This window comes from Haplochromis burtoni, unplaced genomic scaffold (genome assembly GCF_018398535.1).
Source record: "Haplochromis burtoni strain Fernald_Lab_line unplaced genomic scaffold, NCSU_Asbu1 Contig_276, whole genome shotgun sequence".
NCBI lineage: Eukaryota > Metazoa > Chordata > Actinopteri > Cichliformes > Cichlidae > Haplochromis > Haplochromis burtoni.
This window is the reverse complement of record NW_024582637.1, coordinates 284,185-298,492: the sequence shown is the minus strand read 5'-3', so window position 1 is coordinate 298,492 and position 14,308 is coordinate 284,185. Positions and strand designations below refer to the sequence as shown.

The following is a 14,308-nucleotide window of genomic DNA, read 5'->3' as shown; positions in this document are numbered from 1 at the left end:
GACAAATTTGTTAATGTGGTCTCTTGGTATGCAGGCCCATTGTAAGCAGTGATCCAAAATTAAAGAGCTTTCTGGTGATTTGTTATTTATCACCTTATATCATGATTGCATGCATCTCAGTGCTGTTAGATGATGATGATGTTGTTGTTGTTATATCAAAATGTAGCGCCTATGTTTCAGCTGTGGCTCAGGGGATTGGGAAGCTCATCTGTAACCGGAAGGTTGCCGGTTCGATCCCCCTGCTCTCTCTGTCCTGGTCATTGTGTCCTTGGGCAAGACACTTGACCCTACCGCCTACTGGTGTTGGCCAGAGGGGCCGATGGCGCGATATGGCAGCCTCGCTTCTGTCAGTCTGCCCCAGGGCAGCTGTGGCTACAACTTGTAGCTTGCCTTCACCACAGTGGAATTGTAAAGCGCTTTGGGTGCCTAGAAAAGGCAAATAAATGCAATCCATTATTATTATTATTATTATTATTATTACTTATATTCAGATGGATTTGTAGTGTGGTTTCATTCATATTCAAATATATAAAGCCTAAATATATCTAAAAAGTATATAATATATAAAGCCGGTTCAGATAGAGGGAGAGGAGGTGGAGGTGGTCAACAAGTACCTCGGGCTGTGGGTGGACAACAAACTGGACTGGTCATGCATCACAGAGCACCTGTATAAAAAAGCCCAAAGCCGACTGTACTTCCTCAGGAGGCTGAGGTCTTTTAACATCTGCAGGAAGCTCCTGAGGATGTTTTACCAGTCAGTGGTTGCTGGAGTACTTTTCTATGCTGTGGTGTGCTGGGCGAGCAGCACAGCAAAGGAGGACTCATCCAGGCTGGAAAAACTGATCAGGAAGGCTGGCTCTGTGGTCGGCATGAAGCTGGACACTCTGGTGACAGTGGCAGAGAAAAGGACACTAAAAAAATTGCTGGACATTATGGACAATGCTGGGTATCCTCTGCACACGGCCATAAACAACCAGAGGAGTCTGTTCAGTGACAGGTTGCTTCTCCCAAAGACAAGAACCAACAGACTTAAACTCCTTTGTCCCACACACCATCAGACTGTTTAACTCCTCTCTGGAGGGGAAAGGGAGGGGAAACAGGAGGACAAAGGAGGGGGGACAACTAAGCTGTAGTGCCTCTTCACTTGTATTCTTATTCGAGGGATTAATAAAGTTTTATCTTATCTTAAACACAAAAATAAATGAATGGTACACTCACCTTCATCAGTCATTACGAAAGAGATGCACATGTTGTTGTTCCACTGTTTAAGCCACAAATGATTGCATGAAAATGTTGAGCCATTTAGATAACTGTGTGTGTGTGTGTGTGCAGTGCGACTTGGTGATGAACTACAGCGTTGCAGACCGCTGTGCATTCGTGAAGAAAACACCAGACTGTTCAATGGAAGATGGCTTCATCAATTACCTTGAAGTGGCCTTCTGTCTGCTGCCTCCCAACCTCACACCACTCACCATCTCTTTCTGTGTAAGACTCTGAGTTATTTCTATATTATTTCTATAACAATTAAGCTGGGAGAGACCAGGTGGCATTATCCTTATAACATATTGGTCACCTTTTTACCTTGTGAGCTAAACCGTTTTTTAAATGTGGGTGAGATGTGTTAGGTGCTTCTGTTTTTGGGCTTGGTTACCGTTTGTGAATCAACATAAAACTCACATGAGGAAGTAAACTTTGCTTCAACAGAACTAGGAAAACAATCAGCTTTTTGCTTTAGCTAAATGTGTTTTCATAATGGTGGATATTTTCCAGTTCCCCTGTTTGCAAGATACCCAAAGTCTTAAATGGGATTAACTGAAGTGTTTGGTTAAAAACGGTGTAAGTGAGAATCTGCAAATGAAACTTAAAAGAGAAATCTATGGTCAGGGACAATATGACCAATGTAGTCAGTGTCATGTTTGTAAATGTAAAGGCACTCACACTTTTTTTTTTTTTTTCTTTTCTTTTCTTTAAACAATAGTTTTTACCTCACAAACCAACAACTGCGGTCTTTTTTCTGCTTCTCCACAGATTATATGGCTCTTCTTTTTGTTTATTATTCTGGGACTTACTGCCTCTAAGTTGTAAGTGTCGCTGGTGTTATTCAACACACACACACACACACATCATGGTTTCAGCGAAATGGTCGTGCAAAGAAAAGTCACATGAGTGGAGAGTTTTCACTACTGTTTCACTTTTGTTGCAAGATTGTGAGATTTCCTCAAAGAAAGAACTGTTGCTTCTGTTTTTTGTTTGTTTATTTATTTATTTTTAAACCTACCCACTTCACACACTACTGCAAAGAAGCTGTTGTGTGTTCAGTGAAAAGTATCTATTGAGACATAGCTTTTTTGTAAATTGAGGTATTAAATTATTTTGTTTTCTCAATAAGATTATTGAATTGTATTTATTTTTCCCCCTCTCTCCAGCTTCTGTCCCAACCTGTCTGCCATCTCCTCCAGTCTGCGCCTCACCCACAATGTGGCCGTATCCTTTCTCTCCATCGCCTGAACACTACCCATGGGCTGCAGTCTGAAGTTTCTGTTTGACCTCTTAGACTGTTAAATATTAGAATATACAGTACTGGGCAAAATTATTGATCTACCTTTTTTTGTTTCTTTTTCAATTCTTTGGAAGTGTGCAGCTATTTATTGAAATGTATGGAAATACAGACTAGAAGATGAGAAATAACTGAGTTTGTGCAATTCTACACTGCTCTAATAATGTTGACGCCATGAATACTTTTACACACAGTGGAAACCAAATTTATTATTTTTTTCTTTTTTCTATCAATATCACAAAAAACACTCACTCTACTGAAAAGTGTCAGTCCAAGAACTGGACTGAAAATGAGTGTAAAAGCAGCAAATGTTCAAAGAAATACTTAGAAATGCCTTCAAAAAGTCTGGAGAGCTATTGCTCAAAACCAGATTACGAGAAAGTCTGGCTCCTTGGAAGCCAAAAAAATAAAGAAATAAGGGGAGGCTCAAAACTTTTGCACACTAATGTTTATATTATAGTTTCTGAGAAGAATATTTTCCTTGACTGCTGCCTGTGATCAGGGTGTGACATTTCTGGCTCTTGGTAATGGAGCTCCTGACATCTTCAGTGCCATTGCAGCATTTTCCCACCCGCACACAGCGGGGTTGGCTGTCGGAGCCTTATTTGGTAGGCACAGACTCGCGCACGCTCACACGATATGTAAATAAATTTTAAAACGCCTTGAGATGTGACAGCCTGTTTGCCTTTCCAGGAGCCGGGATATTTGTTACTACAGTAGTTGCTGGCAGCGTGGCGCTGGTCAAGCCTTTTACTGTAGCTTCTCGTCCATTTCTGCGCGATGTCATCTTCTACATGGTTGCAGTGTTTTGGACTTTCCTCATATTGTACAGAGGAACTGTGACGCTGGGAGAAACACTGGGTATACAGCGACACATGCACACATGGTCTTGCATTAATTATGCATCCTATTTGACCTCTCGATTTTTCTTTGTTGGTCCGGTTTTAGAAAGCTTCTCATTGAATTTTGAACAAATATTATAATTTTAAATCTATTTACATTTGTTCTAATTCGCCATCAGTGAATCCTGGCTAGACTCGACAGCTCATTCATTTTCACTTTTGTTATTCTGCTTCTGATTTTTGTCTGAGTGTCAGTCAGTTAGAAAGCCCAAAAAATGACTTTTGTTTCTTACGAGAACCACACAAACATCTTAGCGTAATTAAACACGTGATCATTAGTCATCTGTAGTCATAATACTCCTGATCTCAAACATGGCATGGTGGTAAATTTGATTAATTTGTCCTGAATACGACTGTGTGTGAGCCTTTAGTCCTCATTAGTTTTTACCACTAATGACAAGTAAACTTAACACCTTCTTTCTGCTCTTCACAAATTGCAATATCCTGTGAAATGTGATTGATCGTGAGCCAGATCAGCAGCTATGTCGTTGGTCTGGTTTTTACAGCTTAGGTGTGAAACCCATAGGGCCAAAAAGAAGAGGTTAATTAAAACTAGTCAAGACTAGTTTTAAAAACTAGTCAAGACTAGTTTTAATTAGTTGGAAAACATGTCTGTGTGTGTGTGCTTGCGTGCGTGTAATGTTCATCATCCCTACATGTCTTTACTATAAGATCTTTCTTTTTTTTTTTTTCTAGGGTACCTTGGCCTCTACGTCCTGTACGTCGTGATTGTTATCATCAGTGCGTTCATTTACAACCGGCAAAAGTATTCTGACAACACGAGTGTCCAGAATGTTACACATGTTCCAGGTTGGATATATAAACACACGCTCTTACACACAGACAAATAAAAACCACACAGTTCCAAGTGATGTTGTTTTTTCTTTTGTTTTTTTTTTTCTTTGAAGCAGACTTTCATTCGTCTGACTCATCAGATGATGACGTTCCCTGTCTGACAGGCAGGAGTATTCATCAGGAGTATGGTAGGAATGCAGCAGCCTCCATTTAAAAAAACAAAAACAAAAAAATAAACCAAACAAAAAATAAACCAAAAGTAAATTTACTGCAGCACATTCCTGAGTGATCAGATCATAATTTACACCTGTGTGTTGCAGAGTCAGAGTATCGACCACTTCTGCCCTACTCTGAGTCTACAAGTCAAATCCTGCTGAGCTCTTTGAATCCAGTCGACAACCGTAGGTGGAGGAGGAAATCATGGAAGTGGAAAGTCCTTAAAGTATTCAAGGTACTGGTTCACAGTCTTAAGTGAAATCCAGTCAAAACTTGTCTTTCAATGTAAATTAAAGTAAATTATTCTGTGGTTCTTGGTCTGCACCCATCAGACTCCTCTGGAAGTGCTGCTGCTGCTCTGTATCCCTGTGGTCGACCCTGACAAAGAAGACAGAAACTGGAGACGCCCCCTAAACTGCCTCCACCTGATCACTGCTCCTCTGGTGTGTGTGCTCGTCTTCCAGTCTGGAGCGTGTAAGTGCTTAACATTTTACAACAGAAGCAGCTTGAAGTCCTAGTCTTAATCAAAATAAGCATATGATTAAATTATTTTCTTTTTAATTTATCAGATGGAAATTATATGATCCAAGGGCAGTTTCCCCTCTGGCTGCTGTTTCTCCTGCTGGGACTTTTCGTTTCTGCTATTGTCTTCTGCTCAACCAGCAATGACTGTCCTCCAAGATATCACTCAGTAAGTGTGTGTGATGATGATTACTCCTTTTTGTAATACTGTAGCCAAGTGGGACAGTGGTGCAGTAGTTGGCACTGTTGCCCCCCCCCCCGCGCCCGAGCTCCACATCTGAGAATAGTTTGCAGCCATAACTGAGCACTGTTTGATTTTCAAAGTTTGGCAGTGTCCTGTCTGATTAGTACTTAAAAGAGGAGTCTGCTGGGGAATACTGGGTGCTGTTAACATCAAGGCCATTTGTGGCTCAGGAAGTAGAGCGGGTGGTCTGCTAATCAGAAGACTGATGTCGAAGTATCCTTACTTTCCCCTGATGCAATCATCAGAGTGCAAGTGTGTGACTGTTGGGTAAAAATATGATTTGGTATAGAAAAAGGTGCTTGTATTAATTTAACTTTAACTGTGAAGTCTTTTAAAAAATGACTAAAAACGAAACTTTGAATTCACTGGCCAAATAAATGTAGAAAGCATTTATCGCTATTCTTTTACTGCACATGTGCAAAATTACTCCACATTCAGGCTTCAGTTACTCTTCTGTGTTTTCTGTGTCTGTTGTTGTTTCATGGACCACAAAAAAAACCTCCAAGAACAACACAATACACTACACTTACATGCATCTTTATTACACCCTGTAGATATAGCTGCTACCACACAATACAAACTCATGGACCTCATGAGCCAGTTGTTTTTGCATATTTATCTACAGCTTATCTTTCCTTGTTTGTTGATTACTGATGTGCTTTACTGGGGCAGAGGCAAGTCACCTGCCACGTTTGGCATTATTTAACTCTCCTATTGCTGTTTTATTCATTATTCTCTGAGTGCTGTGTCCCTTATGTGTCTGGCTCTTCTGATGCACAGTGATGCTATGAGTTTGAGTGCAGGTATAATGGTTTAGCATGTTGAGTACATTGATTTAGTTGACATTTGCTAATTAACACAAATTAAGTACAGCTGAGGCTGATGGATATCCGGTAATTGCTGGTTTTGTTTTAGCAACACTGCCATCAAGCTTCTAAGGTGGCTTAAAATATTTGCGTTTCTCATATTGATTCAAGATTAAAGCTACATCACAGGTCTTTACATTTATGCTGTGATGATACTTGTTTGTAAATTTCTTGTCCTTCCCCTCCCCTCCAGTTCTTTGCTCTTTTGGGGTTTGTGGTGAGTGCAGTGTTGATCAGTGCAGCGGCCTCTGAAGTGGTCAGTCTTCTGCACATGCTCGGGGTTGTGCTGCGTCTGAGCAACACTGTGCTGGGATTGACTCTGTTGGCCTGGGGAAACAGCATTGGAGGTAATGCTTAAAAACTTCATTCAGTATTTTTCTCCAAAAACATACTGTATGTAACTTTAGTTGTTTAAAAGAAATTGTGTCTCTTATTTTCAGACTGCTTTTCTGACATCACCATCGCTCGGCAGGGTTACCCACGGATGGCTATATCTGCCTGCTTTGGAGGCATCATTTTCAGTATCCTTGTTTTTGTGACTCTCTGTAAAACAACACCTATCATGCATGTATAAAAGAGGCTTTTAAGTATCCTTGACTCTTACTTCCTTCAGACATGTTGTTTGGAGTGGGTTTAGGATGTCTGGTGCAAATGCTCCAAACACATGCCGACGTGCAGGTAATTTCCTCTAAGATGCAGCGTAATCTAACCCAAGCTACACGAGCCTGTTTCAGACACTATGAAGATAATAAGCCTTTGTTCTTGTTCCTTCTCAGGTTGAACCAGAAGGTTTGCTGACATGGATTCTTGCAGGATCTCTGGGTTTGTCTTTGGTCCTGTCCTTTGTCATCGTTCCACTGTGCCGCTTCCACTTGGGTCGGGCCTATGGCATCTTTCTCCTCATCTTCTATGTCATCTTCCTTATCATTGCACTTCTTACAGAGTTTGGCAAGATTCGTGTTACGTAGACCTGATGCTGTGGCCGGTCTGAAAAATTACAACTACAACTATTTATGCACTATTTTTTTACAAGAATCAGCTGTAACCTTTGTTCCACTTGACTACTACCCACAGAGTTCCTGTGGTTGGATAATGAAATCAGGCGAGCAAAGTCTGCTCAGGGAGGACTGAAACGACTCACACTGTGCCTTTTGTAATTTGAAACACTGAATTGTCTCCATTAATTATTGATCTAAATGTTAATGACTTGTGCATGCTGCTTTGGGGTAATTAAATGATTTTGGTTTAATTTTTTTGGAGTGTATGTGCTTTCATTTTTTTCCCTCTAACTTCTCTAAATAGAGTAAATAGGTAATTTTTACAGCCAGCAGTGTTATAATCCAGCAACATCAATGAACATCAGTTTGACAAGTTCTAACAGTTTATTCAAATAAACTCAAATACATTACAGAATAAGAAGTTATATAAAAGTAAAATATTATAAGTCTGCTGAGACATTAGTTGAGGGAAAATGTCATAATTTGTTCAGTTGAGCTAAAAGGAGTATCAAGTGTTTATATAGTTCGGTCTTTGGAAAACTCAGTGGGTGTGTTAATACTGATCAGAGGAGTCGTTAAACTAAGGCATCAGGTTTAGATGCGTCATGGTTTACCATAGGGCACAAAAGGCCAACAGCAGTATATGCACACATAATATGGGAGTCCAGGCTTCCTAATTTTGCCTTTAAAGGAAAACGTTGGAATGACAATGTGCATGTTTCCCTAGCAAACTTTGCATTAATTGATGCTGTGAGGTCCAGTCTGTGAGTTGAGCTGAGGCTCTGGGAAGGGAGACAAGTCAGGCATGGGGCTGTCTGGATCCCGCTCCAGGCTTTGGTCTGGTTCAGGCAGGGCTTCCCTCGAATATTCTGCATACCACTCCTTAAGAAACAACACAGAAAAGACCAACACATCATGATAGTCCAAGTCCTGACATGGTATTCAGGATTACATCTTTAGTTTCTTACCTGTATCTCCTCCTCGTACATTTTCATGCTGAGGTCGCTCTTCGTCCTAGACCTGCGACCTAGGTACACTAAAGACGAGTGCTGCGCACAACAAATCAGGAGTAAAAATTAATTAGAGGGACTTAAAGAGCAGAAGAAGACGACTTCTTGCTGTTTGCGTGTGTTCTTACCCCACTTTTGTCCATAGTCTGTAAGACTCCCTGGAGAGAGCTGAGGGAAGACGATCCTGGGCACATCTGTTTGTACAGCTCGAGAGCGGCGAGAACGTCATCACGACTCACCTCTACTTCAAACACGATCCCATTCTCATCTACAGCGTGTACAAACACATTTAATTTAGATCCTGGCTAACAACTCTTAACCTGCATACGATCTCACACACACTCAAACCCACCCTCTGGATTTTCTAGCGGTTCCCGGTTCTTGCGACTGTAGTTCATGCGGAACACAAATGCATCTAAAATGAACGCCACGATAATGGTCATCACCACCTGCACAGACAAAACATTGTATGCAATATGGTTACATTCCCACACACTGCTTCTTCAGTAGATTATGCAGAGGATAACATTAAAGTAAGACTACACAGGCTCCTCAGGGCAGGATAGAAACATCGAAAAAGGAAAAAAAAGGCTTCAATTTGTCTCAGATATGCAAAACCTCTGAGTTTTGTTTTGTTCCTCTGTTCGCATTCCTACTCACCATTGTAACTATATAAAAAGTCATGAAGTACAGACGGCTCCAGTGGCTCGTCATAGACGTCACTCCTTCCTGTGAAAGAGCAAAAAGCAGTCAGACACCCGACGATCTGTGCTCAGGCTGCCGAGTGGCGACAGATTTTGAACCACAGATAAACTCACCATAGTGATGTACCAGTTGTTGACCACGGTCAGTTCAAACAGAGTCACTGGAGATAAACAAAAAATGAGTAAATGTTTTTAAAATTCTAGAAAACATAACGCACATGAACACACAACAGATGTAGATAATATACAAATACAGAATTTTGACAAAAAGGAAAAAGGGATTATTACCAAAGCTACTGAGGATGTTGTTGAAGTTATTGAGATAATAGTAGCCCTCTTCCAGCACTGTTTTGTTGCCTTGTGTGTTGTTGATCAGTCTGTAGGAATCGGCCACTGTGCTCGTACTGAGAGGGAGAGAAAAAAGGAAGAATAAATTAATGAAGTAATGAATCGCCAATGGAGAGACCCACTTTTTCCATTTGCGTCTCATGACACGACTACTCACTTGCAGCAGTTGGGGTAAACCACATCTGCAAAGAACTCCATTCCCACAATAGCAAAGGAATAGTAGAAGATGATTAATGTCAACCCTAGACTGGCCATCCTGGGGAAGAGCTCAAACATGGTGTCTAAAACATTACGATACCTCTGCTTTATCTTAAATAACCTGCAAAAGGCAACACACAGAAATTTGAATGTAAAATAAATGACTATTGCCATTATGTGCATATATGCTGTCACGTTAAAGGAGATTGAAAATCATACCTTAGCAGCTGAAGCGGTCTGAGAATTACAATAAAGTAGAACGGCTCCTTATCGAAGGCAAGAGCAATGAGGCCCAAGAAGGCAAAAACCGTCACAGAGAAGTCAAACCTGGACGGAAGAGCACAATGAGGATTACCAGCAAAAGCAGAGAAACAGGGTTTCATATCAGCTCAGAGGTATTTCTGTGATTTTCTTTTAAATATAAGTAGGCCTACTGAAAAACAACATGTCACGTTTAATTATTAAAGATTCCTAAAATTTCCACACTCAAATGGAGTCTGTTGATTTAGACATTGTTTGTGTTTAACAGAGTGCACAGTTTGAGTTTTGGATGCAGCACAGATTTGTGTTTTCAATGTGTGTTACTCACAGATTCCACCCAGAGCTGAAATAGGCAACTGGCCCCAAACCTGATATTTTCAATAACACTTCTACACCATAAACTGAAAGTGGAAGGACAGACACACAGTGTAAACGACTGTAATTAATCCTCGACACCTTATGACATTTTAATACTATCTGGACTTTCTATGTGGGGTGCAGGGTTTGGGTGGGGAGGGTGCCATGCAGCCTACTTACTGGTCAGAAAAACAATGTAACTCCAGGGAACCAATTTGGACCAGGAAAATCCACCTGCAAGAGGAGAGGAAGGTAAAACACCTGGAGTATTGGAACACATGCCTTAGTACTGTGCAAGTACTGTGCAAAAGTCTTGGGGCATTTTTTTTAATATATTGCCAGGAAATTAAGCGCAGTTATTCACTGGAACACATGCAAACATACATGTATAAAGCAAACACTGAGTTTGTGCAATTATAATGAGCTTGAAATTCAATATTTGGTATGACCACCTTTATTCTTCAGCACAGCCTGAACTCTCATAGGCATAGGTCTTCAGGAATACTGACATTCAAAGCTCTTCTTTGGATGTTGGCTCCCTTTTAGTTCTGCTCTCCATCTAGATGATCCCACACTGCTTCAATAATGTTGAGGTCCAGGTTCTGGGGAAGCTAACCTACCTAGGTAGATTAAACACATTGCCAATGTGTTTGAGTTCATTGTCATGCTAAATAATTAAGCTGTTGTCAGTTAAGACGTTTTGCAGAATATACTGCATGGTGAATCCAAATCTGGCAGTACTTTTCTGCATTCACAATCCTGTCAACAGCCCCAACACCACCGGCTGAAATGGAGCCCCAAACAATGAGAGAGTCTCCAACATGTTTTACAAATGGCTGTAGACACTCACTGTTGTACTTCTTTTCTGACTTCCTCTGTACATACTGACAATGATTTGACCAAAAATGTCAAATTTGTGTTCTTCAATCTATCAGACACATTTTCCACTGATTCAGTCCAGTTCTTGTGTAATTTGGCAAACCTCAGCGTTTTCTTCCCGTTTCCCTTCCTCAAGAATGGCTTCTTGACAGCCACCCTTCCACTGAGACCTTTTCTGATGAGGCTTCAGTGAACAGTAGATGGATCGACTGAACGGCCAGATGCATCTCTCGGGGTCCTGCATCAGGTCTTTGCTGAATTTCTTTCAATTTCTTAAGGGCGTGACTTTCAGATGTTGTTCATTTGGGCTGTTTTTCATAGATTCAACTATAGAAAGGGAAACAAGTTATCCCTTTCTACATCAGGTTGCTAGTAATAATATGACTAAAGATAGAATATTAATAATTTTTTTTTTTTGCTTAGTTGTCTTTTATGTGTAGACACAACACTGGTTCATCCCTTGAGTTAGGGGCCTTTTTTATCATTGAATGAGTCATAGGTCAGAGTTAAGCGGTTTATCAAACAACAAAAACATTCCTGGCCTAAGTTAAAAAAGCAGCCAATGTCGAAAGAAAAACTTTTAAAGACCTCCAGAAAGGATGGAGAACTATTGCTCAAAACCAATTTAAAATGACAAGAAAGTCTGGCTCCTTTAAGGCAAAATATCAAGATATGAGGGGTTCGTGACTTTTGCACAGTACTGCAGATTACGGTTAAAGATCTTACTATTCAGCTGGTACGTCTCCACAAGGATCCAAACACCGTTGATGGCCACCACCACATCTACAGTCACAAAAAAACTTTGATAAGAGACTTTGATCAGTATCACTGACAGCAGCTGGGAGAAGATCAATGATTACACTTACACATAGTATACTGAAAGGCCTTTGACTTCACAAGCAAATGGATACCTAATAAATTAGAGAGGAAAGTATCCACAATAAGGGATCAAGAGCCAATCTTATTTTGCCTGACAACAGAAGAAAAGAGAGAAAGAGAACTTTCCTTTGAAAATGAGGAAGGCTGTGTGTGGAAGATCATCAAACCAGTGTTCTCCACTGCGACGTGCCTAAACAACACACAGATTGACAGTAAATGTATATTTGAATCAACCAGAGGAGCACAAAAATAGAGCAGCTACACAGCAGAAATGTCAGGCTAATTACCTTCCATTTAAGGCCAGTGACCTCATAGAACTTATAAAAGTCCTGCAGGCTGCAACAGAACACACCACCATTAAATCAGTGACAAAGCAAATCAATGTAAAAGGATTTTCATTCTGAGAAGTGGAAGGGAGACAGTTACCTGAGCATGGGAGCCCCTGATGTGTTAAGAGCTTTGTAAGTGAGGAAGCGGTCTCTTGCAGACATGCGTGGTCTGTAAAAACGCATCAGACCATCGAACTGCTTCAGAGACACACCCATCGGTCTCTGTGTAACACAGAGAAACGTAAGAAAAGCTTAAGAAAACACCTGACAGTGTTAAAGAAAAAGGAAAGACATGTTACAAATAATAATAATAATAAAAAAATTAAAAAAAAACAGGCATACCTGACGGCTAACTAACAGCTGAAAGGCGTGGTCGATAGCAGAGCGTTTGTGAAGCAAGAGAGATTTAAACTTCATTTTCTCAACATCATTAAATGTATCAAACACGACCGCCAGGAGCTGGAGAGGGGGGCACAGACGGCAATGATGAGTAACTGGGAAAACTTCAAGCTGTCTGTATTTTCAATAGGACTCAAAGACATCTCAGAAATTGTGAAAAAAAACAAGCTTCTTCTACCAGGTTCATGATAAAGTAGAGCTCGATAGAGAGGTATACAATGAAGAAAACACAGGACCAGCGGTTCTTGGAGTATGCTGGCATCATCACATCAGGGAAACTACAAAAGTGAAAGAGAGATGTCATCAGATGCAGACCGAGTCATAAGATGCAAAAAAAAATTAAAAAAAAATGTGGAAGCAGATTAAGCAAAAGTGGTAAAAGGATTTATGAGAAGCTCTAAACGTGGTGAGCACTGCTTACATGCCCCATGTGTAAAGATAACCAAGCGGCAGTAGTACGTGTATTGCCGTGCTTACTTTGCTGTGGTCAGCAGCACAAACAGGCTGACAAGGCTGTTCTCCATAGTGTTGAAGTACTGTGGTGAGAGGATAGGGTTCAAGACAGGAAATATGACCAGACACAAAACTGGCACAAAGAGAAGAACCACCCAAATCCCTGAAATGACATAACTCAAACAAACTCTTGTAAGTGAGATGGAAGACTCAACATACCGGATCAGAGGTGTTCGTGGAGAAGAGACAGAAGCCTGGAGGACACAAAGAGCTAATCAAATACAAACATTAACAAAAACAGCTTTCTTCATGAGGCGTTTCCTCTGCTTGAATAAACAAGTTTAACAAATAGAGGACAGAAAATAATCAAAGTGTTTCTTTATGCACTCTTACCAAGAATAGCAAATATAACCATGAAGAAAAGCAGCAGCAGGAGGATGTCAATAAAAGGCGGGAGAGACTGGAAGATCTGACGCAAGTTTCTGATTGGATGAAAGAAACCTCGTCAGTGACAACTGCCTTGTGGGTGGCCACAATAGAAAACAAAAGAACTTCTCAGAAACATTTGTTAGTAAGATAGATGGAGCTGAAATCTCACTGAGTTTGTTTAATTTTGTCTGGCTTTACAAACCTACAGAGTTGAGTCACCGTTTTCTTTCATATGACAAGACTTTTGCTTGGAGCCTGGGCGGGGACGACTAGTCTCTCTGTTCCCGCTAGTATTTTCCAGTATGCAAGTCAAATGTGTGCTCAATCAAAAATGTAATGTCTACTTTGTGGCAATGTCTTGTGCCAGACTGAATCTGTGTGTGTGTGTGTGTGTGTGTGTGTGTGTGTGTGTGTGTGTGTGTGTGTGTGTGTGTGTGTGTGTGTGTGTGAGTGTGTAGGTCATTATTTACCTGCGCACAGCACCACAATATCTACAGTCCACCAGGAATATTGGTCTGAGCGCTCTGGTCACTCGCATGTGAGAAGTTTGTCGGATCAGAACCACTATGGCCTCCACAAACTGTACCAGTAACACACACGTCTGTGCAATGAGAGAAGACAACATGTACAGTGTAGGATAATGAAAGCTGAATCCCAAACTATAACATCAGATCTGCAGATAGCAAAGTTGAATCGCCTTTCTTCAGACTAATCCCTAATTTAGACGTCTGTTGGGAATCTTTGTATCACCTACGTAAGTGGTCAACGTCGTTGCTCACATTTATGCTTGTGTGTGTGTGGTGTGTTACATGTTAATTAGCGTGTGGTCCTGTCCCGATGTTTTATACGCGATGGTAACTGATAGAAAAAAAAATTAAGTGCTGCAAATGTTTTTCCCTCTTGGGTCCTCGCTTTTTGTTGTGCTCAGTTTGTGTGTGTGTGTGTGTGTGTGTGTGTGTGTG

The 14,308-nt window shown here is 40.8% G+C and overlaps 2 protein-coding genes across 6 annotated transcripts in view; one reads left to right on the top strand and one right to left on the bottom strand.

Annotated features, from left to right (window-relative positions):
• slc8b1 (solute carrier family 8 member B1) overlaps positions 1-7,355 on the top strand; it is an 8,773-nt gene extending 1,418 nt beyond the window's left edge. Inside the window, exons 2-15 of one of the 2 annotated variants that reach the window (XM_005940146.3) lie at positions 1,333-1,485; positions 2,029-2,081; positions 2,427-2,484; positions 3,060-3,165; positions 3,251-3,418; positions 4,156-4,269; positions 4,371-4,442; positions 4,575-4,705; positions 4,803-4,944; positions 5,040-5,161; positions 6,296-6,449; positions 6,543-6,623; positions 6,716-6,780; positions 6,879-7,355. In XM_005940146.3, the coding sequence (XP_005940208.1) occupies positions 1,333-1,485; positions 2,029-2,081; positions 2,427-2,484; positions 3,060-3,165; positions 3,251-3,418; positions 4,156-4,269; positions 4,371-4,442; positions 4,575-4,705; positions 4,803-4,944; positions 5,040-5,161; positions 6,296-6,449; positions 6,543-6,623; positions 6,716-6,780; positions 6,879-7,070 (1,611 nt within the window). In that variant the 3' untranslated portion in view covers positions 7,071-7,355. Of the gene's footprint in view, positions 1-1,332; positions 1,486-2,028; positions 2,082-2,426; positions 2,485-3,059; positions 3,166-3,250; positions 3,419-4,155; positions 4,270-4,367; positions 4,443-4,574; positions 4,706-4,802; positions 4,945-5,039; positions 5,162-6,295; positions 6,450-6,542; positions 6,624-6,715; positions 6,781-6,878 lie in introns of both variants that reach the window. The other variant, XM_005940145.3, reaches the window with a different exon arrangement.
• Positions 7,356-7,465: 110 nt separating this feature from the next.
• The window catches only part of tpcn1 (two pore segment channel 1), a 14,490-nt gene continuing 7,647 nt past the window's right edge, over positions 7,466-14,308 (bottom strand). For all 4 annotated transcript variants that reach the window (XM_014339353.2, XM_014339355.2, XM_042227685.1 and 1 more), the window contains exons 5-26: positions 13,817-13,947; positions 13,311-13,399; positions 13,137-13,171; positions 12,942-13,000; positions 12,643-12,742; positions 12,408-12,524; positions 12,163-12,287; positions 12,024-12,072; positions 11,863-11,926; positions 11,724-11,768; positions 11,584-11,640; positions 10,159-10,212; positions 9,950-10,022; positions 9,580-9,687; positions 9,320-9,481; positions 9,103-9,218; positions 8,929-8,975; positions 8,771-8,839; positions 8,463-8,559; positions 8,239-8,378; positions 8,069-8,149; positions 7,466-7,982 (exon numbers count right to left, since the gene is read on the bottom strand). In XM_014339353.2, coding sequence (XP_014194839.1) covers positions 7,839-7,982; positions 8,069-8,149; positions 8,239-8,378; positions 8,463-8,559; positions 8,771-8,839; positions 8,929-8,975; positions 9,103-9,218; positions 9,320-9,481; positions 9,580-9,687; positions 9,950-10,022; positions 10,159-10,212; positions 11,584-11,640; positions 11,724-11,768; positions 11,863-11,926; positions 12,024-12,072; positions 12,163-12,287; positions 12,408-12,524; positions 12,643-12,742; positions 12,942-13,000; positions 13,137-13,171; positions 13,311-13,399; positions 13,817-13,947 — 1,962 coding nt within the window. In that variant the 3' untranslated portion in view covers positions 7,466-7,838. The remainder of the gene's footprint in view (positions 7,983-8,068; positions 8,150-8,238; positions 8,379-8,462; positions 8,560-8,770; positions 8,840-8,928; positions 8,976-9,102; positions 9,219-9,319; positions 9,482-9,579; positions 9,688-9,949; positions 10,023-10,158; positions 10,213-11,583; positions 11,641-11,723; positions 11,769-11,862; positions 11,927-12,023; positions 12,073-12,162; positions 12,288-12,407; positions 12,525-12,642; positions 12,743-12,941; positions 13,001-13,136; positions 13,172-13,310; positions 13,400-13,816; positions 13,948-14,308) is intronic.